Source organism: Heloderma suspectum, chromosome 2 (genome assembly GCF_057233095.1).
Source record: "Heloderma suspectum isolate Gila_16-S chromosome 2, 16-S_ref, whole genome shotgun sequence".
Lineage (NCBI taxonomy): Eukaryota > Metazoa > Chordata > Lepidosauria > Squamata > Helodermatidae > Heloderma > Heloderma suspectum.
Window position 1 is genome coordinate 143851234 of NC_139459.1, and position 26166 is coordinate 143877399.

At 46.2% G+C, this 26166-nt stretch overlaps 1 protein-coding gene and 1 long non-coding RNA gene across 3 annotated transcripts in view; one reads left to right on the plus strand and one right to left on the minus strand.

Annotated features, from left to right (window-relative positions):
• GPR162 (G protein-coupled receptor 162) lies at positions 1–24169 on the plus strand. 2 transcript variants are annotated; one of them, XM_084835187.1, is made up of 6 exons: positions 1–468; positions 3287–5399; positions 8816–9005; positions 11358–11512; positions 14194–14274; positions 23222–24169. In XM_084835187.1, the coding sequence occupies exons 2-6, from the start codon at positions 4545–4547 to the stop codon at positions 23759–23761; spliced, it is 1821 nt and encodes a 606-aa protein (XP_084691313.1). In that variant the 5' UTR covers positions 1–468; positions 3287–4544; the 3' UTR covers positions 23762–24169. The 2 variants fall into 2 exon arrangements, with proteins under 2 accessions (XP_084691313.1, XP_084691314.1); XM_084835188.1 differs by lacking the exons at positions 1–468; positions 14194–14274 and having other exon boundaries at positions 3803–5399.
• The window catches only part of LOC146352932 (uncharacterized), a 23845-nt gene continuing 20644 nt past the window's right edge, over positions 22966–26166 (minus strand). The window contains exon 3 of the long non-coding RNA XR_014787889.1: positions 22966–23755. This is a non-coding gene — a long non-coding RNA (uncharacterized LOC146352932). The remainder of the gene's footprint in view (positions 23756–26166) is intronic.

The window sequence follows — 26166 nt, forward strand, 5'->3', positions numbered from 1 at the left end:
ATCCCGCCCGGTCCCTGCGAGGGAGTGGCCGCGCAACGCCCCCAACTCCCCGCCTGGGCCGTGCGTCTCCTCCCCGCACTCCCCGCTTCCCCCCGGGAAGGACGCGACTCCCCGAGCAGCGCCGAGCGGCGCCGATGCTGCCCCCCCTCGGGGAGACAGATGTGGGGCGCGGCGCGCCGGAGGGGGCAGGCACGCGCGCACCAGCGGAGGCGGCTGGGCCGGGGCCGCGGCCATTAACGCCGCCCGCCGCCGGCTGCGTGCCCTCCCCGTCCGCCTCGCGTGCCGCCTGAGGAGACCGCTCCCTCTCGCCAGCCCTGATTTGGCCGCCGTCGCTTCGGGGTGGGATGCGGGCAGCGGCGCGCGGCGCGGAGGGCAAGCGCGGGAGACGCGCGCACCCGGCGGCCGTGGAAGCAGCAGCAGCAGAGGATGCTCCGGTCGCCATGGCAGCGGCGGCGGCGGCAACAAGAGGTAAGATGGGTCCGCTCGCTCGGCGCCCCCCCTCCGGGGGCCGAGGCCAAGCGCGGGAAGGGCTGCTGCTGGCGGCCTCGGCTCGCGTGGCCGACCATGGCGCCCCCGTCTGCTCCTGCGCGCCCTGGCGGCCTTCGCTGCTCCCTTGCCCGTTTCCCCCTCCCTTTACCTCCCTGTCTGCCTGCTTTTCCTGGATACGGGGCAGCTTTTGGCCTGGTCAGGGTCAGGGGGTCTGCTGCCCCCTTCTCGCAGAACGGAAGCCAGCCGAGGAGCCTGCTTGCCCGCCCGGCCGCCCGCCCAAGGACCTGACCCCCCACCTCTTCCTCCCTGTATGCCTGCTGTTGCCATTGGTATAGTCACTGGCTGCCTAGGCGGCCCGCCCCGCGCTCCTCCGACATCCCTTCGTACCCCACCTTTACAGGAAAGAGCAAGAGAAGTCTGTGCTGCCCCCGCCGCCCTTCGCCATTACTATCTCCCCTCTCCACCCCCCTAACCCCAGGCCTATCCCCTCAGCAATAACCATGGCAACTCTTTGAGGCCACTGCCAGCTGCAATTTGCTTAAGCTGAAGACCACAGGCTTGGGGGGGGGGGGCTGCCTGCCCCCTCTTTAGTATATATTCCTTTCCCCTAAGCCCTGGGAAGCAGCAGCAGCAGGGCCTCAGGCCTAACACCATCAGGCATTCTTCATGTCAACCATACATTTTATTTCATTAAATTTCTGGGCCATCTTGTCCCCCCTCCTTTTTCTGCCTCTTTCCCTTCAGTCACAAGCCTGTGAGTTAACTTGTTTCCCTAGTCAGGCGGAACTTCCCATCTGGAAAGACGACTAGGATAGTGGGAGGTGGCATTTAACAGGAAGCATGGGGTGGGGTGGGAATCTGCCAGCAAAAGGCTTGCTGAGAACTAAGCACCATGCAGGCCCACGCCCCAAGGTATAAAAAGCAGGAGACGGCAGCAGAAATTAGGGCATATCTAGACAGCAGTTTACCTACAACAGTTTTAGTGTTCTGGGCCTTGACCAGAAGTTGTGGGGAAGGTATGCAAGAAAGTGTGATCAACTTTTGTTGCATTTAGTACAGCCATTGTGGTTTTGGGCTGTGCTGATCCAGCTAGACCTCAATGTCATTTGGACTAAAAGGTACCAGAACTGGTATCAGCATGTCCCTGTGTGGCTTCTGGGTAACAGGTACACTGATTCTGTACTCCTGACACACAGGCTGTGTACAGCCAATCATTTCTATAGATACTTGAAGGTGGTATGATGCTGAAGCATTTCAAAAACATGCAAAAGCCAGAGACCATAGCAGGAGAGGAAAAAATGACCACCTTTACAATGGGCAGCAATGCCTGCAAGACTCTGACAAACCAATGTCTGTACAGAAAACCCTCAATTACCAGGCAGGCAGGATTCCAGAGATGGCTAGGCAGCAGATCTTTCATCAGCCTTCGGTAATGCTGATCACGAGTTGCTGGTGATGTGTATTTGCATACATGGGCTGGGGGTGGAATTGCCACCTGTCTCAAAGGAAACAGAATGGCATTGCAGCAATTAGCCTTTTTTTTTTTAAAAGGTCAAGTTAGGTGGTATCCCAAGGAATATATCTTCTCCCACCCAATACCCTCCCCCTCCAGCCAATATCCAGTCTCTTGGGTGGTCTTTAGTTGTGGAAGTATTCCAATAGGCTGCACGTGCAGTCACAAACTTACTGGTAGGGAGAGGGTGCACAGCTGAAGAATCTTTTCCAACCAGTCATCAGCCAACTCTGGGCAAAATGAGCAGGGCATGGATCAGGATAGATAGGGCTTTATCAGCTGAGATTCATGCAGTGAGACAAGACTGCAATAGGTGATGATTCGGAGGGTAGGAGGCTACTGGAGGAGCTCGGTGGGGAATCCAGGACTACAAAAGCAGCAAGGGGAGGTATGGCAAGGTGGAAGAGCAGAAGCAGAACCATGGTGGGAGCTCAGGACTTGGAATAGCACACAGGGACTGAGAACGGATGAAAGGAAATCTTTAGACTGTAACAGCCTGGGCTCCTGTTGTTCAAGAGATAAGTGAATTGGCAAAGCCAAATCTGGAGGGCACCAGGTGGGGGAAGAATGCTGCGAAGTAGTCCAGTACTTGAACAGGAAGTGGCATGAAGAACTAATCCAAGACATTTTGGTGCCCATGGCAGAAATTCCAAATGGCATCCCCTTCTCCACTAATTAACATGCACAATTCACCAGGAAAATTCTTCAACCTAAGCCCCATTGGCATGAGCAATGCTCCCATCCATGTTAATGGGCCTTGCACAGAGGAATGCCCCAGTCAATTGTACCCTATGAGCTAGAATTTATGTCTCCCAAGCTGCCCTCCTTATTAGTGCATAAAACATGCTGCCGGAGGCACTGACTTGCCTTGCTCATGGTAAGATGGCCTCTGACCACAGGGCAGGGCAGAGGGGCAGTGTTAGAAGGAAAAGAGGTACAGAGGTACCTAAGAGATAGGGAGGATACGAGGATCCTCCACCTCCCTACCCTCAGCCTTAATCTTTCCTGAAATTGTTCTGGCCTGGACTCCCGTGGGGTGCAAAAGAGCAGGCAACAATAGGCACATGTGCCAGCATGCGTTTGGTTTAATTCACTTCATGTATTTCAGTGTTGTGCTGGTCCAGTGATGTGGCACAATAGACTACACACTCCCTTAATTGCTTGTTGTGTGGGTTGGTGAATTGGAATGACTTCTGTGAGTAGGAAGTTGGGGTGAGGGAGAGGCTGGAAGAGATGGAGCTGTTTTCTTATGTTTTCCTTATGTTGTGTTTTTTCTTTCTACAGTAAGAAGGGTTCTCTAAACCCCGAGTTATCAAGGAACCCTGGAAAAAGAATGAATCCTTCATGCAGTTGTTGATTGGCTATCTACAGATTCCAGACCCGAGGTGAAGGTTCTGGGGATAGTGAGCCCAGGGGCCTGGCAGAAAAACAGAGGATGTTGGTCTCCTTAAATGCTGAAGAGCTCACTGGTCAGCAGCTCACGTGACGGAAGCCTAGTATTGTGCCCTGTGAGAAGTGAAGCTTTCATTCTGCTTTCAGTTCCACTTTGCCTACTTTCCCTTCATTTATCCTTTATTCACAGGAGAGGCAAAGTAGAGTTCAGTTGTTAAGGGAAGGTAATAATTTTTTGAGATAGAGAGAAAAAGGAAGGGAGCAACAGGAAGAGAGGTGGTAACAGTGAAGGAAAATAATTCCACCACTATTTTAATTTTTCTTTTAATAATTATTATTTTAAACATATATACCCTGCCTCTCTATGCACGTGAGGCAAAATTTTAAAAAGCTAATTACAATAACGATAATCTAAAATACAGGTATAAAACAAATCAAAACAGTAAAAAAATAGAAAGCCAGTAGCACAGATATACAACCCCCCGCCAAAACCCAGCAGCAGAAATATAGAATCACCCTCCCCACAACTATCATTCAAACCAGCAGTAAATCAGTAATTACATAGGCCAGCAAACACCACATGTACTGACCAAAGGCCCTGAAGAAGAGGCCTTACATTTTCTCTGAAAATCCAGGAGGGATTTGTATAGGCCAGCATCCTAAGGGAGGTTGTTCAGTAATATCAAGCTTACCACTGTAGAGAGATGTAAGGATCCTGATACCCACTGTAGATGCTAACTTTCCATAAAAATAAAGCAGGGCCCTGTTAATAGACAGGAAGGCTGCTCATAGAAGGTACTATGTTTTTCTGTTTGTTTCCCTACCTTTTGTATGTTCTGTACAAATCAGTTTTTTTCTGGAATAAAATATAATTAAAAAAAAATCTAAGAAAACAAAGTCAGGGAAAATAAAGTATGGCTCAAAAGAGTGAAAGTGGAGAAAACAGAGAGTAAAAAAGGGAGGAAGATGGAATAACAAGGAATGGAGTAAGGTAGTGTATTCTCCTCATGGCAGTACCTTGCAGAGGTTTCTTCTACACCTCTCTCCTATTTCCTTTTGGGAGTAGATGAGGGAGCAACCACCGGCTCCTCTGTGAGGACCCTGTGCATGATCTGTGTCCGTTTCCAAATCCTGAGGAGGAGGTAGCACCATGAATCGTGGGGGAGGCAGCAGCCCAATGGAGGCTACCCTGCACAATAATTCACTGTGGTGGCTGGCTTGTGGGCTCCTTGCTCTGCTAGCCAACTCCTGGATAATCTTGAGCATCACAGCCAAGCAACAGAAGCACAAGCCCCTGGAGCTGCTGCTGTGCTTCCTGGCAGGGACACACATCCTCATGGCTGCCGTGCCGCTTACTACCTATGCAGTGGTACAGTTGCGACGTGATTCCTCTGACTATGACTGGAACGAGAGCATTTGCAAGGTCTTTGTCTCTACCTATTATACATTGGCCTTGGCCACATGCTTCACTGTGGCCTCCTTGTCTTATCATCGTATGTGGATGGTAAGGTGGCCTGTCAACTACCGCCTGAGCAATGCGAAGAAGCAGGCCCTGCATGCCGTGATGGGCATCTGGATGGTGTCCTTCATTCTCTCTACGTTGCCTTCCATTGGCTGGCACAACAATGGGGAGCGTTACTATGCCAGCGGCTGTCAGTTCATTGTCAGCAAGATAGGTCTGGGTTTTGGTGTGTGTTTCAGTTTGCTTCTGCTTGGAGGGATAGTCATGGGCTTAGTGTGTGTGGGCATCACTTTCTACCAGACTTTGTGGGCACGCCGAAGGCACCACAGATGCCATCACCAGAGAACAGAAGAAGCCTCCGCTTCTTGTCCTTCTTCAGCTCATAACACCTTCAATGTGCCAGCCATTGTGGTAGAGGACGTCAGAGGCAAAAGACGATCATCTCTGGATGGATCTGAATCTGCCAAGACCTCCATGCAGATGACCAATCTCATCAGTGCCATTGTTTTCCTCTATGACACACTGACTGGGGTGCCCATTTTGGTAAGAAATACCTCCTCCTCCTCCATTATCCTAGAACAGGGGTGGCCAGTCCTGCGGGATCTACCTTGTGTGGGGTTTTTTTTTGCTAGAACCTTGAGATCCACCAACCAGAGCCTGGTGCAAGGGACGTGTAGATGTTAATAGTTTCATGTAAATGCTAAATAACATAGGGGGAAAACAGGCTGTTGGGGGGGAGTGGGACCGGAGGTAGGCTAGGAGAATGGGCAGGGCTTGAGTAGAAGCTGGTAGACCAGATGTGGGAGATCTAGCAGTGGTTCCTCACCCCTGATGTATACACACAGTTTCTGTGCTCCACCACTGTTTCTCATCAAACACGTTTTTCAGGGGTTTGAAGAACCACAGAAATGGCCAAAAACTGTTTACCAAAAGCAAAAGTGAGAAAAAGCACGCACACCACAAGCAACAATGCATCTATCATACCACCTTTAACATTCTGAACAAAACTACTTTCTGTTTCCAACTTCAGATTGCATTGACAGGCTTCTCTGAATGGCCTTTAAAGGGCATAATCTCTGTCTTCTGAATTCCTGTTATTTATTGCATTTCTATACCACCCAGCAGCAGAAGCTCTCTGGGCAGTTCACAAAATTTTTTAGGATTGGCAGATCAAAATCACTTCAAAAATGTAATGAGCAGATATGCACACTTACACACACACACATAGAGCTGTGAATCAGATTTTTTTTCTGAAATATGGACCTTTGATATTCTGAAATAAAGTATCTCAAAATAAGAAGTATTTGGCAACCCAAGAGCCTAGTAGATTATATCTTGGGTACCTAAACCATTTTTTTCACCCATTCAGCTTTAAGCTTTGATGTCCATTTCTTTTGGCATTCCTTGACAATTAATTTAAATGCTTCAGTGACTACACACACAGAGTCCCCAGGCCCAGCTACTGGACCTGGTGTACCAAGCACCAAGCACAAGTTCTGTGATATTTCAAAAGCTATCTGTTTTTATACTCTAGAAAAATGCATTATGTATATGGTGGAAAGTTCTGTATATTGCAAAGAATATTGCAGGGTGCAGTGGGAGATAATTGTGAAAGCTTGCAGGATCCTTGTCAGTGGGAGGCAGTTCACCTGGCATCAGATCGGTGCCCTAACCACAACTGTGTCCCCAAGTGCAGCACTTTATTTTTCCCTGTAGGAGTGAATGGGAACCATTGTTAGGGAGAAAGTAAAGATATGCATTCGGGGACACCATTGGGTGGGCACAAAACCTGCTTAAATAATCCCAGTATCAAGGGCAAGAAACAGTTTTGGTCCCCTCTGAACTGAGTTCCAGAATGCAGCCCATTTATTTTGTTCCATAGAACTTAATGGGAGCCATTGAAGATCATTTATTTATATAGCCGAGGCCCTTCATGTGTACAGCTTCATGGTGAATTTGATTTTTTTGGTCACACTGGAGTACAGTTGAACCTAGGGGACTGGCTTATTTGTGTGTATACACCAGGCATGTGCAGAAAGGTGATTTATGGTAGATCAGCAAGGGTTTCTGACTCCCAGTTGTTTTAGAATGGTAACAACATTAAGGCTTCCCTCATGCTAAATTAGGCTGCTAAAACAAAGAAAATGAGGAGTGGATTTTTTGGGAGAGAACACAAGTTTTCCTTTAGTTCTGGTACTAAAACAAGAAGGCATCCTGTTCCTTAATTCTAAGTCTTTTAAGAATTCTAATTCTAAATCTCCCCTCCCCTCTTATTTTTCACCTGACTCCAGTTGGTGGAGTAAAAAACCAGATTGATCCTGTAAGTTTGAAGACTGTCCACCCCTGCGATACACGTGCGTGCGCGTGCACACACATGCACACACACACTGCAATAATACTTTCAGCATGAGATGTTCATTTTTAAATCAGCATACCTAAATCATGGAAGAAAATTAGGTTCCCAGTGTTTGGCCCTAAATGCCCTTCATTGCCACTTTTCCAGGAATTCTGACATGCTTAAGAAAGGAGCATGGGGAATCGTTCAGTTTCTGAAGCTTCAAGGCTTGTCCACACAATCTTCAAAGCCTTTTCCATTTCATACAGCGCTCTCTCAGGTCCCTTTTGAAAGAATGCAGCTCAGAATTCATCTCTACCCAGTATTCTGGTGGCAGGGGAGATCGGTAAGGCATGCCTGTTGATGCAGGCGGCAAGGAGAAAAATTACTGCCATTGTCAATTTTAGTGACACTACCTGGAAAGCTTGTCAGTTTCAATCCACACTGCTGATGGAATGTTCCTCCTCCTAGTTGTGGGCTTCAGGAATGGAGAGTGAAAGCACACAGCCTTCCAATAGTAGTTTTTTAAAAGGTACATAACAGAAAATGTTAGCAAATTAGGGAGCATTACTCAAGGGGTCACCTTGCTGGTGCTTAGCATTTAGAATACTCCTGCAGTGGTCTGGCATAGCAGCAGAGTGTACAGACGCCAATAATGTTTTTAAAAAAATTACCAATAAAAAGACATTTTAAAATAAAGTCACAAAGCTCTGTGGGCATTAATTTTGATGCACTGATCTGGTGATGTCACAGCACTCTGTGGTGCTTGTAACACTTGTGCAGCCACATGCCACATAGCACTTGTGATTACAATGGACACCATAGCTGAATTTTCCCAATAAAAATTGCTGTTTAAGTGCTGGGAAAATGCAGTATCTTGAATCTGTCACAGCGAACTACAACTGCACATTTATTTCTTGGAAAAAAGTTTCAGGAAAAAGGTCCCCTCTCCAGTGGCAATGGTGTGTGGGCTAGGGAGTTCTCTGGGGCAACAGCCCTGGCTTTTTGCTCATGCCCTTGCTCAGGCATTGCTATTGACTTCAACCATTATTAGCAATAGAAAAAAAATGTGCTGTAGTGCATGTCTGCAATGAATTAGGTTGTCTGACTTGCCACAAGCAGAAGCTTAACTTTTGCAAGGCAGCGCGCAACTCAGTGAGACTGTGCTGATATGCTCATGGTGAACTAGTCAGATGACTGTTATGAGCAGGGGGTAATGCCACAGCACAGCACAAAATATATGTTGTGTGTCCTATCCTCCATAGAGAGGACAAAACAAACAAAAACCCACCCCCAAGAGTATTTTTGTATCACTGGTAGTACTTGGGCTGGATACAAGACAATTTTCAAAGATCTGAAAGTAGTTTGAAGAAGGCTTCATTTTCCATGATGTATATATGTATTTATTTTGTCTCACTGTTGCTACTGATCAAACAGGTTTGACAAGGTTTTGAAAGAGTATAAAACTTGCAAAACCTGTTGATCAGATGGGTGAATGTAAATCTCATGAGCAACAATCCCTCTTTCAGCTCTCCAAAAAAACTGTTGTCCAGGTTGCTGTGCATAGAGACCGTGATTGTGGAATGATGCACCAGCTACATCCTCCTTGTCTCCCTCTATTTAGGTGGTGAGCTTCTTCAGCCTGCGCTATGACACTGCTCCCACCTGGATGGTGCTAGCTGTGCTCTGGTGCTCCATGGTGCAGACCCTGCTACTGCCGTCCTTCATCTGGTCCTGTGAACGTTACCGAGCTGATGTCCGTACTGTGTGGGAACAATGTGTGGCAATAATGTCAGAGGAAGATGGGGATGATGGTGAGCCCCTCCAATCCCATGTTCCCTCTATGACAGGGCTGGGGATCTTCAGGCCCAGGGTCCCAATGAGGCTATCCTGGGGTCCCAACCTGGCCCTCTGAGGTTCCCCTGGATCCCCCTCCCCCCCAAACACCAGTCATTTGGTGGTTTCTCAGCTTTTGTGCAGTTTTGTCCGGTTCTAAAAGGTTGAGATGCCTCTCCTAAGCCTTCATTACTGGCACTAAGAGCTTTAAGCTACAACATGCTGCTGTTTTGGCCCTGCCCCTTTTGCTTGTGGCCCCACCCACCACTGAAGTGCAGCCGAGAGCTTCTCCAAACTGAATTCAGTCCTTGGGCTGAAAGAGGTCCCCCACCCATGCTCTATGAGGTGTGTAGAAGAGGGGGCACAAAACTGGAGAGGGTGAAGAAGTCGCCAGCCTTGAAACAAGAACAGTTGGTAACATTTTTGGGATGTGGGATCACCATTTGGTATTAGAGTCAAATTAGATGTGAGCTAGAGATTCATGCTCAGATCTCCCATGGTTTTGGTTTTAAAGATAAATGAAGGCACAGGGGTGTGTGAATCATATTGGGGCTGCGGTGCTGCAGGAGGGGGATTAATCCTTTTCCCCTGCACCATTTTCCCAAATTAAATCACCCCTGAAGTTACTATTCACCCCACAAGGTGAAGTATACACATTTCATACCCTCCCCCCCACTGCATTTACCTTAAAAAAAAACCCAAAAGACCCACTCCCAATGTCACATCTGAAAAAACCCTTCTGATGTCACATGTAGTTTTAGCCCTTAGCTAAATTAGCATTCATTCATGGTGATAGTATTAATAGCAATTCAAGCATAAAATATTAACAGCAGCAAGCAGGTTAAATACCACTAAGAGCAGTAGGCAGATAAAACTACATATCTACGCAAAGAAAATCTGGTATTTATGGGCATCTTCTTTTGGAGGTTGTTCTGCCAAAGCCCCATTGAAATGAACTGAGTTTTGCAGAAGCATATCTAAGTTTTTGCGTAGCTCCCATTTCTTTCAATTGGGGTTGCACAGAAGAATGTCCCAGAGAGTTATGCTCTATATATACAGGGGCAGGGCAGGTGGTGGGAATGGAGAGTAAGTCTTGATTCCTACAAGGCTGGAGACAGGCATGCAGCCCACTAATTTCTGCATTTGCTAACAAACTTGCACTGATACAATAAAAAAGCCAGTTGCCTCATGTGTGGCATTCCTAGCTTGCTAAAATATATTACAACATTTTACTGAAATCAAATAGCAGGCAGTTAGTTAACTGATCAGAAGACATCAGCCAATCTCTCAATTGAACACCCAGGAGAGAAAGGCTGTGAGTGTGCCTTCATTAACTAGTTTAAAATAAGGGTGAAGCTTGATGTTAGAGTCTAACAGCAGTCACAGATGTGAGCCTGGTTTCATACTTTTCATTATAGCTAGTCAAATGCTGGGTAAGATACCACTTTCACCCCTGCCCTCATGCATTAGGTTTTTGTTTGTTAAAGCAGCGCAGGTACATGTATTTGTTTATATCTCCACCCATCACCTTTACCAAAAAAAAAATCACAGAACATTAACAAAAAATCAGTTGTAACCTTGATGGATTGTGTGTATGGACTGAAGATGTCACAGCGCTAGCCTATAGGCATTCTCCACAGCTGGCTCTTCCTCCATTCACACTGACCACACTGTAAACATGAAGAATAGGGTTTTCAGAGCTCACTTTCTAGTACAGAAAAACATAAATTTGAACTGCATGTGAGGACACTTTCAGGATGCCTCCCATTATTCTAAAAATATTACATCTGCCTTCATCCTAAGACTGTGTCTATTTCCTCTTCCATAAACAGAGAATCATGGAGCTAGACAAAATCCAATGCACCAGTTTGCCCATCGCCATACTCCTAGACAATATTATACTCTATGGCTGTAACATCTCTGCACAAAATCTGTCTGGTATTTCCTTTAAAAACAGAAATGAGACAGCTGATTCACACAACTATTTTGGCATGGTCAAATCTGTGTGGCGGTGCTTGTGATGTTCCTTGTGCATACAAGTGAACTGGTCATTGCATTCATTGTATAAACAGAGATTACAAGCAAGCCTGCATTGTTGGACATTTGATGTGCAGGACCAGCTCAGTCTTGCAGCAGTAGGTGCCAAGTTGTGGTAAACTGCTCAGAAAAACCATCCCAAAGAAACACGGTAACCACCTAAAAGCACAAGAAACCAGATGCTATCATGGCAGCATGGTTTTATAGGTCTGCCCTCTGTGGGGTGGGTGGACTGGAAGGAGAGAGAAATGCCCGGTGAGAGAAGAGATTGTTAACTCCCTGTCATCCTCTAGATGGCGCTGGTGATGATTATGGTGATGGGAGGATCTGCAAGGTGCGATTTGATGCCAATGGTGCTGGGATCCCATTGAAACGGGATCCCAGGGATGCTAAGCTGCTGCCGGTGCATCACATGCTGTTGCCCCATGACAGGGTGCACTACCTGCAGGTAAGCTGTCTGCTCTCCTGAAGTGCCCTCTGAGAGAGTTTGGTGACTGGTCTGAGACACATCCTGGTCATACCTGCCAACATTTGAAACGTATGAATTCATACGTACAAACATATGATTTATTTTATTTACAGCATTTGTATACCGCTTCATATCTAAAGCAGATTCTGAAGGGGTGAGCATAAAAGGTAAAATAGTAAAATGATAAAAAGGATTAAAACACAATGATGAAAATTATTCTTATTAAAAACAGAATGCCAATAAAAACTCTGGCTGGTCAGTTAAGGAATGCTTCCTGGAACAGAGCGGTTTTCAGGAGGCACTGAAAGTAACACAGTGTTGGCGCCTGCCTGAACTTCAGGGGCAGGGAGTTACAAAGAAAGGGGGCCACCACACTGCAGGCTCTCTCAGGTATCCTGGTCCCAAGTTGTTTAGGGCTTAGTACACTAGACCAAAACCTTAAACCTGGCCCAGTAGCAGATAGGCAGCCAGTGCAGTTCCCTCAGCAAAGGAGTTGTATGCTGAAAAGGGGCAGCTCCCGACAACAGCCGAGCTGCTGCATTCTGCATTAGCTCCAGCTTCCACAGCAGCCGTAAGGGCAGCCCCACATTGAGCACATTGCAGTAATCCGGTCTTGAGGTTACTAGCGCCTGTACCAATGTGACCAAGCTATCCCTGTGCAGGAACCAGCCAAAGCTGGTAAAAGGCACTCCGAGCCACCATGGCCATTTGGGCCTCCAGTGACAGTGATAGTTCTAGGAGTATCCCCAAACTACAGACCTGATCTTTCAGAGAGTGCAGCCCCACCCAGAACAGGCAATGAGCTTATCTCCTGGACTTGGGAACCACTTACAGGGCTTCTGTCTTGCCAGGATTCAGTTTCAGTTTATTGGCCCTGATCCAGCCCATTATTGAGTTTAGGCACTGATCCAGGACTTGCACAGCCTCTCCTGATTCAGATGTCACAGGGAGATAGAGCTGTGTGTCGTCAGTGTACTGATGGCACCTGGCTCCAAATCCCCTAATGACTGCTCCCAGTGGCTTCATATAGATGTTAAACAACATTGGGAACAAGATAGAGTACCCTGTGGAATCCCGTAGCTCAGTTGCCAAGGGTCTGAGGAATGGTCACCCAATGTTACTCTCTGAAATCAATCCCATAGGTAGGACTGGAACCACTGTAACACAGTGCCTCTGATACCCATCCCATGGAGTCGGTCCAGGAGGATACCATGGTCGTTGGTATCAAAAGCCGATGAGAGATCGAGCAGAATTAACAGGGTTGCACTCTCCCTGTCTCTCTCTCAGTAAAGGACAGCAGGGCAACCAAGGCTGATTCACCCCTGTAGCCAGGACGAAACCCAAATTGGAATGGGTACAGATATGATGCTGCCTTATACTGAGTCAGGCTACCTAGCACAGACAGACATCTTTCCTAGCCCTGCTCCCTAAAATCCTTAAAAGTGGAGATGCCAGGGGCCTGAACCTGGGTTCTTCTGCATGGGAAGCATGTGCTGTACAACTAAGCTATGCCTCCTCCCCAAAGTAAAAAGGGAGGACTTAGGACTTGCCCAAGCAATAAGGATAAATCCAAACTAGATGCTATAGGGGACATGTGGCTGCTACCAATTGGTCTCCTCCTGACATCTCCTCATTAATGTCTAGTGCAGGACATTATATCGTTGTAGTCTGTAGGCTGATGCATGAACCACAAGATTTGATTCAGATTCCAATTCAGAAAATGGCCCAATCAGACTCGGACCAAATTGGAGACTGCCCAATTTGATTTGGGCCCCGAAACTGAAGCAAAATTTGGAAAGTGAAGATTCATGCCTCCCATTGACCATCATAGAAAATCCTCAAACTAAAGCTTTTTGGCTCTTTGACAGAATGGGATGAAATTTGGAGGTTTAGTAGATCCTGATGAAGGAATGAAGCCTGCCAGATTTCACACAGAACAGTGCAGTGGGTTTTCTGATAAGCTCCTGTAGATTAAAAAAAAAAAAAGGAATTGCCACTAACTTTTTTCATTATTGGCAAAATTGGCAGAAATTTGCAGGCATAGTTGCCTCTTCATAGGGAATCCAGACTGCCAGGTTTCATATGAACTGTCAAGCTCTATTTATAATTGTACAGCAATACCAGTCTTGAGAGGGGAGTTTTACTTATATTTTTAGAGGCAGGAGCCACACAAAGGCAACATATTTGGTGGTTTACTGCTACTGTACTTGAGCCAGGAGCCATGCAAAAGGCAATGTACTTTGATGTTTTACTACTTTACTTGAGCCAGGAGCTACACAAAGCTATACCTTGAAGGCTAGATAAGAGCCACACAAAGCAACATTCTTTTTTAGGGGAAAGGAAGGATGGATTAACTGCCTAAATAAGCTGTATACAATGAAGAAGACACATGACACAGACTAAGAAGTAAGAACAACTACAGTTGTACAGCATGTTAGGATCAGAGTATAAATTGTCAAGTTTAAGGAGCACTGCAGGAAAGAAGGATTGATTTCCAAAGGGCAAAGGAGCCATGTAAACACAACATACTTCACAGGTTTTGCTACTAGATAGGAGCCATGTAAAGGCAATGAACTTTGAAGGTTTTACTAATAGACAGGAGTCACACAAAGGAAAAGTACTTGGAACATTTTGTTTTTTACTGTTTTTGTTACTTAAAGGTGCAGCAAGGAAGGTGGGGAGAACCCCGCAGGCATACCACAGCCAGGACAGGAGCCACGCAAAGGCAACGTACTTGGAAGGTTTACTAGTTGTTCTGTTTTTACCATTTTTGTTACTTAAAAGTGCAGCAAGGAAGGTGGGGAGAACACAGGTGTACTACAGTGAGGACAGGAAATCTTGTAAAGGCAAGATTGGGAGATTAAGTAAACTATTGTGTTATCAAAATGGCCAAGAGGCTGTGACATAAAGTAACAATGCAGGAGGACTACTTGAAGCCTTAACACTTGGAATCAGCTCTTATCTAAGTGGTGGGGTGTGGTTGTGGAAAGTAGCCACACAGTCAGGGAGCATTGTTGGGAACAACAATAATGCTACTTGGGTGGCAAAAGATGAGATACCAGCTCTGGCTAGACTGGCTGCACCAAGATAGCAGGCGGGGGTGGGGGGTGGGGTGGAAAACTTGCTGAGCAGTGAGGTGGGCAGGCTGTGTGCGTGGCAGCAGGCAGTCACTGTAGCACAGTCCCCCTCCCAGCAGCTTCACCCCCATTTCCAAGGATGCTGCCAGCCCACTGACACTGCAAAGCGGGTGCTTTGCGTGGAGGAGGCAGCAGCAGGACTGACTCCCTAGCACAGTGTTTTCTGGGATCATTTTGAGGTTGCTGCAGCCACCTGCCTGTGCTGTGGAAAGGATCAGAGTAAGGGGAAGCAACCAGGGCACTACACCACCTCAAGTCTGCTTATGCACGTGAGACAGAAGTACCAGTTGGTCCTGCCAGGAGTTGAAAAGGCAGGCATCAAGAACAAGGGCATCATGCTGGGGCAGACAGAGCTTGAAGCATCCCTGTCAGCCTCCCCACCAAGATGTGTAGAGGCGTAGGCAGCTCCACATGGGGTGGAGGAAATGTAGGACCACAAGATAGCAGTTTCCAGCACCACCACAGATCAACAACTGCATCAGTGAGATGTTGCCATTGGACGAATAGCCATCCCACTTGGTAGAGTCCCTCGGATTCAAGTGCCTGATAGAGCTCATGGACCCATCTGGCAAGCTGCTGTCATGCACCACCTTGAGCAGGACAGTGGTTCCCTCCCTGTACCAGGCAGCCAAGGAGAAAGTGTGGGTTCAGCTATGGAGGGCAGAATTGCAGATGATGCGCTTAGCTTCTGATATTTGGGACAGCCATAGTGGAGTTTACACCTACCTGTCCCTCACAGTACACTGGTAGGAGCCTGTGTAGGGACAGGATCTGGAGCCACTGCCAGCACTGGGGCTCTAAAGGCAGGGTGTAGGTGGGCCCTCCTTCACACCGAGGGCGTGGACCAGTCCTGACAGTGGCAGAAAAGTCAAGGGTGTGAAGGCAGTGCAAGAGACTGGGCTTGTGAGCACTGGCTGTATTGCTCAGAAATGCCAGCTCACCAGGAGGGATACTCTGGGGTGTTTTGTGGTGGGGAGAAGGTTGTACCCCAGTGTGCCACCATCCACAACCTCATTGATGCATGACAGAAAATCACAGGCTATGTCCGCCACAGTATCAAGAGCACTTGGCTGCTGCAGGAGAAATAGGCAGAGTTGGGGCTCTCTCAACACCATATGTATGATTCAGGGGGCTGAGGGGAGGGGTTAGGTGTGCCAGGGCCATTGTTGAGGCATTGGTGGGATGCCATATCACTGGTGGTTGTCCTGAAGCCCTTTCTGGGGACCACCAAAACATTCAGCTCCAGCACTGCCCTCTTCAGATCCCTGTGGGCAAGTATCTAGGGTGAACAGATGGGCATATTCTGGGGATACCAGGTCAGGCTGCCAGTTTCAAACCAGAGGTGGGTGGCACAATCCAGCAACTGAGGACTGGCGTAGCAGATCAGTTGGTGCTCTTGTGCCAGGACAGGACATACAAGTTGGTCACCATATGTGGCCGTAGAGTGAAGGGCACTTTTTGCAGCCCCAACACCAGCATGAGAGGTGGCAGGCTTTCTTGGTCAAGCGGTGAGGGAGGCCCAGGTAAAGCCAACCGACACCACACACGCGACAGAGAACAGATGTATGTAATAATAATAAAGAAAGAGGAGGTTTCATATTACACCACACAAAGAACTGAAGGAGAATGAGCAGAAACTGGATTCCAAATTCTGTTTTCCTAAGGGGAAAGACAAGTTGGAGTAAACTGCGTGCCTGAGATTGTTTTACAGAAAGGGAAGCAAGGCACACACAGTGCAGACTGACAAATACTAAGGGTACATGCGTGCACACAAATAAACTACAGCAAGCCACAAGAAATGAAACTTGAATTAGGGATCAGGGAATAGTACATTGGAATTGAAAAGGAAGGATTTTCAAAAGAAAAGCTGTGAAATTTATGATGAGGAACAGAGGAGAATGGAACCAAAAATTGATTGGAATTCCAAACAACTTAGTTGGTCAATTCTGAAAGGGAAAGGGTAGTGGTGGATTACACTACCTGTCTCAGATTAAAGTTCTGCAGAGGAAGAGAGACGCATAACACAGATGAATAAATAGGGGAATACTACTACTAATACACACACGCACATATTAGAAGAGCTGAAGGACAACAGAACCGAATTCAATGTAAATTATTTCTTTTTCCTAACTAGGAGAAGGGAGGGTGGATTAACTGCCTAAATTATATACCATTGAAGATACACAACATATGCTATGCATGTTTAGACAGAAAAAAGTCCTACAACTCCTAGCATACCCTAGCCAGCATCTGTATCTGGGGCCATTCTGGGTGTTGTAGGAATTTTTTTCTGTCTAAACATGCATAGAATTGCATTCTATGACAGTAAAGAACTCCAGCAAAGATAAGGGTATCATCATGATTAACCAAAAGATTTGCACTGCAGGAAGAAGACTGAGAGAAGGATTGATGTAAGGATTTGGGCAGGAAAAAGGAAAGAAATTGAATTTTGAAATCATGAAGGAAGGAAAGCAAACAGCACTTGAACCAAGAACCACGGCTCCCCAGACTTGCTGTTTGCTTGCTGCCAGAACAAAATAGCAACAGAGCACAGGAAGCTAAGAGCACTGGTTTTATGAGACTCACAATCCCTCCCCTAAAGCACAATGATTGGAGACCCCTGGTAAAACATGCCCTACAATGAGAAGGTGAACCCATCAGTCACTCAGCTTCCTCCCTCCACCCTCTCCCACACCCTGGGTGTTTTCAGAGATATTGAATCTAAAAAGATGCTGTTTTTTGCAGACTGCCCATCTTTCCAAATTTCCTAATCATGCATGGTTTCATGTGAGTGTAGATTAAGTTCTGGTCACTTAGGGAGGAAGCCTAATTCTCCCCGTGAAGCCTCAGAACCAATCTGAAGCAGCCTGATTTGGCATGGGGTCCAGCTGAATCCAATGTGCATTGCTAGTGCTCTGTATTTTCTTGCTCCTGCTTCACTTTACTGGCTGCTGGCAGACATCTTTCACTGGAGGTTATCAGAGAAACAGGAGAGGGATATGGGTAATAGCATTTGAGCCTAAATGAATGCACACCCTCAATTGCATTTGAGACTTTGCACATTAGTTACATCAGTCAATTACATTTGTATCCGGTAACATACATGGGGTTATCCCATTTTCTCTTCACAACAAGCCAGTGAGGTAGGTTAGGCTGAGAGAGAGTAACTGGCCCATACTCAACCAAGAAGCTTTATGGCCGACTGGGGATTTGAACTCTCCTTGTTCTGAATCCAACACTGAATCCAGCACAGCCTTGGCTCTCAAATCCAACACTAGTTTCTATACTTGATGCCATATTCTGCAACTTGTTGCAAGCATGCAGGTAACAAGTGTCTCTGCTGAAGCCCAAATGAGAATACAGTTGTGTGTACATTAAGTCATTACTACCATTGTCAACCTGGTTTTCTAAGTTGAGGCAAAAGAATAGCTTTGTTGTTTTTATAAGCACATATCTATGTCTAACAAAACAAACAGTTCAAGGGTGAAGTGTAGCACACATATAGACTAACTTAATTCTTCATATATTTTAATAAATTAGCATGGGCTTTCATGGGTTACAACCCACTTTACCAGATGCTATAAGTGAAAGTGATATAGCATCTGATGAAGTGGGCTGTAACTCATGAAAGCTCATGCTAATGTATTAAAATATTTAAACAACTAGCAGTTAGTCTATATGTGTGTTACACTTCACCCTTGAATTTGTAAACAGAAGGCTAAGGGTGCAATCCTATGGCTGCTAGTCAGTGGCTAGACAGCCATAGGATAGGTCGGTTCCAAGGAACCGACCTCGGGCCCATGCTCTGAGGTTGGTTTCTTGAGAACCAACCTCCACCTCCTCCCAAGCTGCCTCGTAGGCAGCGTGGGTTGGCCCTGCGCTCTGTGCTTGTAAGACCTCAGAGTGGTGAAAATGGGGTGTTCCTGGGAGCGGGCTGGGGCAGGGATGGCGGACATGCCATTCCAACGCTTCCTATGCATTGTCCGGCGCCTGTCCCCCTTCGCTCCAACCTCCCATGACTAGACAGCCGAAATCAACTGTCTAGCTGCAAATGCAGAGCGGCTGAAGAGCGGAGGGGACAATCCCCTCCACGCTGCTCCTGCCTGCATTGGATAGGCGGTCGCCTCCAAGTTCAGAGGTGGCCGCCTGTCCCGATAGGAATGCACCCTAACACAGTTATACTATAATATGAAAACTAACAGTGTATCCCCAATTTAATGTCAAACTACCATCTGTACAATTACTGGCTTTTCTTCAACTATCATTTGAATGGGGCAGTATAATAAATGTACAGCTGTTTTTCCTTCATGGCGTGCAGTCCAATTGGCACATCTCTTGCAGGAATGTTGCACAGTACTCCTCCAAGCAGCTAATTGAACTATATGCTGTTTTCACATTATCATGTGTATATATACACATGCACTGTGAATACCATTATTGCTGGCAAACAGCAAAGGTAGCTGCGCTGGCCATGAGAAAAATTCCAAATCCATATTAGTGTAATACCTCTATTAGGCCAGCCAGAAGATCACAAAAATGTGCAAGCTTTTGAGATCTCCAGATCTCTTAATCAGGCAAGATGTTACAGAAAGCAGGAGGGGCGGGGGGAAGAGGTGACTTGATGTTGACATCATGGTGTCTGCATGATCACAGTCTTGAGATGGGTGTGGGGGAGGAAGGGCTTGCAGACATTCAAATAAAGCTCTAGCAGGTGATGTTATGGTTTCAGGTTTCACCTGGAGCTGATCCTATGGCTCTTGGGAGAGAAAAAAGGTAGATAAGTGTTACCAAATGTGCTGACCGTTTAGACGCATGTACAAAACTGTGCACATTCTCAGGAGACATACATGCACAATAGCATGCCTGTGTGTAAGAAGGAAGTCCCCAGCCAAAAGATCCACACTTACACAAGACTTGGGGGTAATGTCATTTAGCACGTTTATTGAATACAACATGAATTTCAAATTCATGAGCCAATTTTGGGGAAATTAGCTGAGCAAAGCAGTAACAACACAGATTCAAACACAACAACAATAGCAAACACTCCAGCCTGGAATGAGAACTTTACTTCAATAGGAAAATTAGCTGCGTTCTCAGAGAAGCTAGGCTTTAGGCCTAACAGCAAGGCTGCAGACATGCATTGACTGTTTGATTTGAAAAAGGAGTATGTTGGGGTAAGAGGTGAAGGAGGAGGGGACTGGGTAACCAGTAGTCCCTAATACTCATGGGAGCAAAAGGAAAAGAGGAACAACAGGGTCAGGGTTAACATAGGGAGCGGAGTGAAACGAGCAGGTGGAAGGGGAATTTGTTGTGATGCAGTTTGGCTGGTCACTGTAACAAGAAAGGAGAAAGAGGGTCTCTCTAGGGGACATAGCTTGCTCACTTCAGTTCAGGAGGCTTCCTCTTGTTTCTTCTAGAAATTTGCTGTGGTGACCAGGCAAAAAACCCACTGCACTGTCCAGACAACCTTTCCAGAACAGTTTGTCTTGGCTGCAATGGCTTGATGAAGAAACAAGGGATAATTAACACAAACTACACATGCATGCACACACTGAAAGTGGGCTGGAGGATACGTGTGTAGTAGGACCTTCAAGAATTACCCTTTTCTCTGGGCTGAAATCCTTTCCTGCAGATAGGATACTGGGGAGCATTGCAGCTTCTTGGCTTGGCAGTCTGAACCCACAGTTTTTCCCTTTTAGAAATGAGGCTTATGTTTGCAGGGCGCAAAGCACAGACCTCTCCTGCCAGTCTACTAGCTAGCTAGGTGGACAAAAGGAGCATCTCTACACCAACCTAAAATCCTGCATTTAAAACGGGGCTTCCTGCTTCCATTATAAATGCAGGATCACAACTCCTTTTTTCACGTGCTTCCTTTCCCTCCACCCCCTTCCTTCTCCCCGTATCGGAGTCTTCCATTATCTTTCATTGATCTCACTCCTCTTCTTGCCGCTTTAAGTCTTTTCACGGAGGAAACTGAAGCGGAACACAGCGGGGTAATTTGATAGCTCATTATCTGCGATCTATTTAAAAACAGAACAAAGAACATTTAGTGCAGGAGATGCCCTGCAGGGTCATGGCGTCATGTAAAGAGCCTGCAAACTTCCGTGAAGGAGCCATCTCAATTGCAGGATAAAAACTCCGTGTGAAGGAGCCCATGGTCTGGTGGAAACTGAGCTAGGCAGAGCAGCATAGCCACTACCTAGGTTGCAGCAGTGGCTAGCTGGGCTTGTCTGGCGGTAGCTGCATGCTGGGTGTGCCGCTCTCCCTGACTGATCCTGGAGCTCTTCCTTGGAGCAAACTCCTCGGAGTCTAGGCACAGTCCTGTGGCAGGATCCCTCCAGTGAGAGATCCGCACAGCTGCAGTTGGTCACCAATTCACCAAAGAAAAATGGCACACTTATGACTTGAAGACTTTACATTTTATCCTTTTTTACACAAAGGAATTGACATCACAACCAGTATTACAATTTGGTTAAAACTTGCAAAACCTGCTCCTTTTACTTTGCTTGCTTTAAGACAAAAGTTTGATGGGTCTTTGACAGTTCACAGGCTACCTGCAATCCTCAAACAGCCCATGGGTTCTGCGTGGCTTGTCAACCACCCCAATAACCTACCCTCACTGGGTTTGCTACAGCATGCCCCTGCCATGCCCTGAATATTCAAAATGGCAGTGGCCACCACAACAAGATGCCCTGCAGGGAAATTCACCCATGGTGGCTTCTCATTACGTGCAAACCAGGTCATGGGCCATTTTAGGGTTGCAGGTGGTTTGTCAACCACCCCAACAACCCACCCTCGCCCGGTTCAAACATAACAAGATGCTACAGCATGCCCCTGCTGTGGCCCAAATATTAAAAATGGTGGCCACCACCGTAAGGAGAAGCCTTGTTGGGGGGTACCTTGTTCAATGTTGCCCCCTCTTTTTCCTTTGGGGCATTCGTACATTTGCAAGTTTGATTAGAATTGGATGGTGTTCAATGAAGTCTGGCGTACATAACAGAACTACTGTGTTTTTCTGCCTTGCAGAGGCTGTATGTGAACGCATTCTGTCTACTGTTTTCTGACTAAGACAGGTTCTGCTTGGTTCACTCTAAAACCAATCTACTTTGCTACATCTGTTTGATTTTTAAAAATTTTTGAAAATATAAAATTCAACTCTTTACTCAGAAATGTCTCCATCTTGGCCAAAGCACACAGGCTCCTTTGGTGGAAACTGAGAGACACTAGGCAGACATTAGAACAACCGTGCTGGATCAGACCAAGGGTCCATCTAGTCCAACATTCTGTTCACACAGTGGCCAACCAGCTGTAAAGAGGAAACCCCAAGCAAGGCACAAGTGCAACAGCACCCTCCCGCCCATGTTTCCCAGCAACTGGTGTACATAGGCCATTGATAGACTTCTCCAGGAATTTGTCTAACCCTCTTTTAAAGCCATCCAAGTTGGTGGCCATCGCTACATGCTGAGGTAGCAAATTCCATAGTTTGACTATGCATGGTGTGAAGCAGTACTTCCTTTTATCTGTCCTGAATCTCCCAGCAATCGGCTTCATGGGATGACCCTGTTGGGTTCTAGTATTATGTAAGAGGGAGAAAAATGTCTCCCTATCCACATCCTCCACACCATGCATAATTTTGTACACTTCTATCATGTCTCCCCTTACCCTCCTTTTTTCCAAGCTAAACAATCCCAGCTGTTGTAACCTTCCCTCATAGGGAGTTGCTCCAGCTGCATTATTATTTTAGTTGCCCCTTTTCTGCACTTTTCCCATCTCTACAATATCTTTTTTAGATGTGGTGACCAGAACTGTGCACTGTATTCTAAGTGTGATCTCACCATACATTTGTATAAATGATAGCAGTTTTATTCTCAATTCTTCCTAATTATGCCTGACATGGAGTTTGCCCTTTTACAGCAGTCGCACACTGGGTTGGCATTTTCACTGACTTGCCTGCCACAACCCCAAGATCTCTTTCTTGGTCAGTCACTGCTGGCTCAGATCCCACCAGCTTATACTTGAAATTGGGATTTTTTTGCCCCAACATGCACCACTTTACACTTATATTCGTTCTTATATTAACAAAGCTGAAGATGATTTTTGATGCTGTACTGGGTTAAAAAAAAGGCAATACAAGCCAAGTTAGGTAGCTTTACCCAGTAGTTGGAGGGGATGAAACCTCAGAGAATAAAGTGCCAGCTTCAGGTGCTATAAAAATCCTCTTCCACCACTGTAGGTTCCTGCTGTTAAAGGGCTAACTTCAGTATACCAGACACAAATAATATTAGCATTTAATTAAAATCATTAAATAAGTTTACTAACTGCACACACTTTACAACATGTACATTTAAGGTCCACCACCACAAAAATCTGGCTATGGGTCATCTTGGACTTGTTATGAAAAGATGGGGGAGGAACTCGGAGTGCATTGGTCAGTTTGCTCTCTTTCATTTATTCTAATAAACCTTTTTTGTTATTGGACATACATATTGGATGTGGCAAACAATCTACTTTCTACTTGCACCTTGTCTCTCTCCGCCTTCTTTCCTTTTAGGTCCCTATTTCTCGGAGGATGTCCCATGATGAAACCAACATCTTCTCCTCCCATCGCTCTACTCCTTCTTTTCTTCACAAGTGGTCCTCCTCTGATGACATCCGAGTAGCTACCCCCCACAAACCTGGAGGAGCTTCTGGCTTTCTGCCTTCTGAACTCCGCAACTACCATCATCGTCGACGGCCTCCTGAAGATGAGTTCACCACGCTTCGGCAGTTCCTGGAAGCTGGACTGGCCGCCCAGGGAACTGGACTGGGCTCTAATGCTTGCTTCTTCCGTGATGAGATTACCACCTTCATCGATGAAACACCAGTGCCCTCCCCACTTAGCAGTCCACGCCACTCACGCCTCCCATTCACAGTGCAGCGTGAGAGGCGCCACTCCCTCAGTGGTGCCGAGCAGGAAGATGGCCCTGACAGGGATCGGCGGTATTCACTGACTGGTGGCAAAAATCTATACCTCTTCAGTGGAGAACAGGAGCCCAGCAAATGGACCATGGCAGCTCACGAGGCACAGACCTTCCAGGAGCTCAACCTATGAAATGACACCAGAAGCATTTGCTGTTCTTGGGATTTTTAAGTAAAACTTTACATGTTTCCCCAGTCCCAGGACCCAAGGGATAATTTAGGTCCTCATGTTTCTCACCATGTTGGCAGGGAGGAGAATGGTGCCTACTGTGGGTCCTGATGTGGTGGGGAGGAAAGAAGTGTGTACAGGGGGAGGGAGACATGGCATTGTTGGAAGGAGCTACAGCACCTTGCTCTCCGATGATAAATGTGAGCAGAGACCACCGCAGTTCATTGAGGGCACTTTTTGTCAGCTCCATCCTTTCGGTAGCAATTAGTGCCACCCACCCGTCCCTTTCTTAGCTCCACCCATTATGAGAAACCCTCATTGGTTGCCAAGTGTGGGAAAGAAAGGTATTAAAAAATCTTTATTTGGAGTGTCACAGCTGTCTGGCTTTTTTTTTTAGTGTGTTAACTACGTATGTTTTTATGCCATAAAAGTGATTCAGGCTGCAAGCCTATACATACCTGGGTGTAAGCCCCTTGAAAACAATAGGACGTATGTGAAATCTGTTAGTAAGTGCATAATGAGTCACCACAGAGCCAAGCGGGAAGGGAGAACGTAATGGTCAGCCATGGCTAATCCTACCTACCAATACAGTGCAGTTTGTTACTTTTTAACATGGTGGTATAGTGGCTAAAATGGAGAGATACTGGCTTAACTCAGGGTTCATAACTGCTGTGCTAATTGGAACTGGAGACTTTTAGCTCAGATCTCATGTTATTTGCTGCTTGCTCCAGCTCTCATTTTTGCCTGAAAAGGCTATAACCTCAGCCCAAACTGTAATTTAGTTCAAACACCTTAGTACTGTATATATGAGAGCTTAGACCTTCCTTTAATCCTTAATGTAATATTATCAGTTTATTTGTGCTAGGAATGTGCAATTCTCATTGATTTTAAAGCCAGAGGGAACCATTAGTCTGATGTAGCCTGCTTTTTACATAACCCAGACCACAGAAATTCACTCAGCCATTCCTGTTCTAAAGCCAGAATTCTTGTTGGAACTGAAAGGATGTATTTCATAAAAGTAAGAGCTGTAGAATTAATTCAGACCCCAGGCCAGTAATTCCAAATTAATTTTCCTTCCTGGTAACTTCATTTATATTCTCAGTATTTCGACTTTGTGCTGGATCTCATGCATTTCTCTTGCAGACATAAACAGACATTTAAGGATTACTATGCAGCTATTTCATTTTACTTAGAACCCACCTCCATCTCAAAGGTTCAGGGTGGGTAACCGGGGTGTTGTTGAGAGGAGGCCACCTGGGCACAGGCCCTGAATCTTTTTGAGCTGTGCCCCAGATCTTTTGAGCTGTCCTAATTGCCATTTTTTTTACATTTCCCCATTGACTTGCATTGGAAAACAAAAAATGTCATAACTTTTTTAGTTTGTATGATACATGGAATTTGGTGGCTTGGTAGCCCCCATGGAGCTGACTGAATATGCCAAATTTCAGGCAGTTAGGTCCAGTGGCTTTTGTGCTAGTCATGGGTAAAATTTGCTATTTTCAAGAAAATGTGTCAAAGCAAAGAGCTATAATTTCTTTGTCCTTCCACATCTGTGTATGGGATTTGAAAACCTGGCAGCCCCCATGGAGATGGTGGAACCTGCCAAATTTCAGGGAGTTATGTCCAGTGGTTTTTGTGCTAGTCACAGGTAAAGTTTGCTATTTTCAAGAAAATGTGTAAAAACAAAGAGCTATATATTTTTTGCGCTTCTACATACATGCATGAAATTTGGGGACCTGGCAGCCCCTATAGAGATGACTGAGCCTGCCAAAGTTCAGACAGTTAGGTGTAGTGGATTTTGTGCTAGTCACAGGTAAAATTTGCTTTTTCCAAGAAAATCTGTCAAAGTAAAGAGCTATAATTTTTTTTGTGCTTCCACATAAATTCATGGAATTTGGGGACCTTGCAGGCCCTATGGAGCTGACTGAACCTACCAAATTTCAGACAGTTAGGTCCAGTGGCTTTTGCAGTAGCCATGTGTAAAGTTTCCTTTTCTCAAAGTCTAAAATAAAAAGTAAAAACTGTCAAGTCACCCAGGGGATTAGCGATCCTAATCAGAAGGTGTTTAAGTGACCGTTAGGAGGTCACTATCCCTAATCTCTGGTGTTGGGTTTTTTTTTTGAGGTGCAAACAACCTCTCTCCCCCTACTTTTCTGCTCTACATGCCCTCTGTCGGGAGCTTGCCTGCAATGAAATTTTGGAGCGAGAGAAGGAAGGGAAGAAAGAGCTCCATGTGAAATATTGGCATTTCACAGCATCTGATTTTACTGCCCCAAACTGGAACCTTTGGCTTCTGCAGAAGTTTAGTAGCTTCAGTACAGCAAAGGATCCAATCAGCCTCCACAAACTTCTTTCTCCCCCTCCACTTT

Coding starts and splice junctions, on each gene's coding strand:
- GPR162 (XM_084835187.1), top strand. CDS start 4,545: ATGAATCGTGGGGGAGGCAGCAGCCCAATGGAGGCTACCCTGCACAAT. Junction 5,400..8,815: donor TGACTGGGGTGCCCATTTTG/GTAAGAAATACC, acceptor CCCTCTATTTAG/GTGGTGAGCTTCTTCAGCCT. Junction 9,006..11,357: donor AGAGGAAGATGGGGATGATG/GTGAGCCCCTCC, acceptor GTCATCCTCTAG/ATGGCGCTGGTGATGATTAT.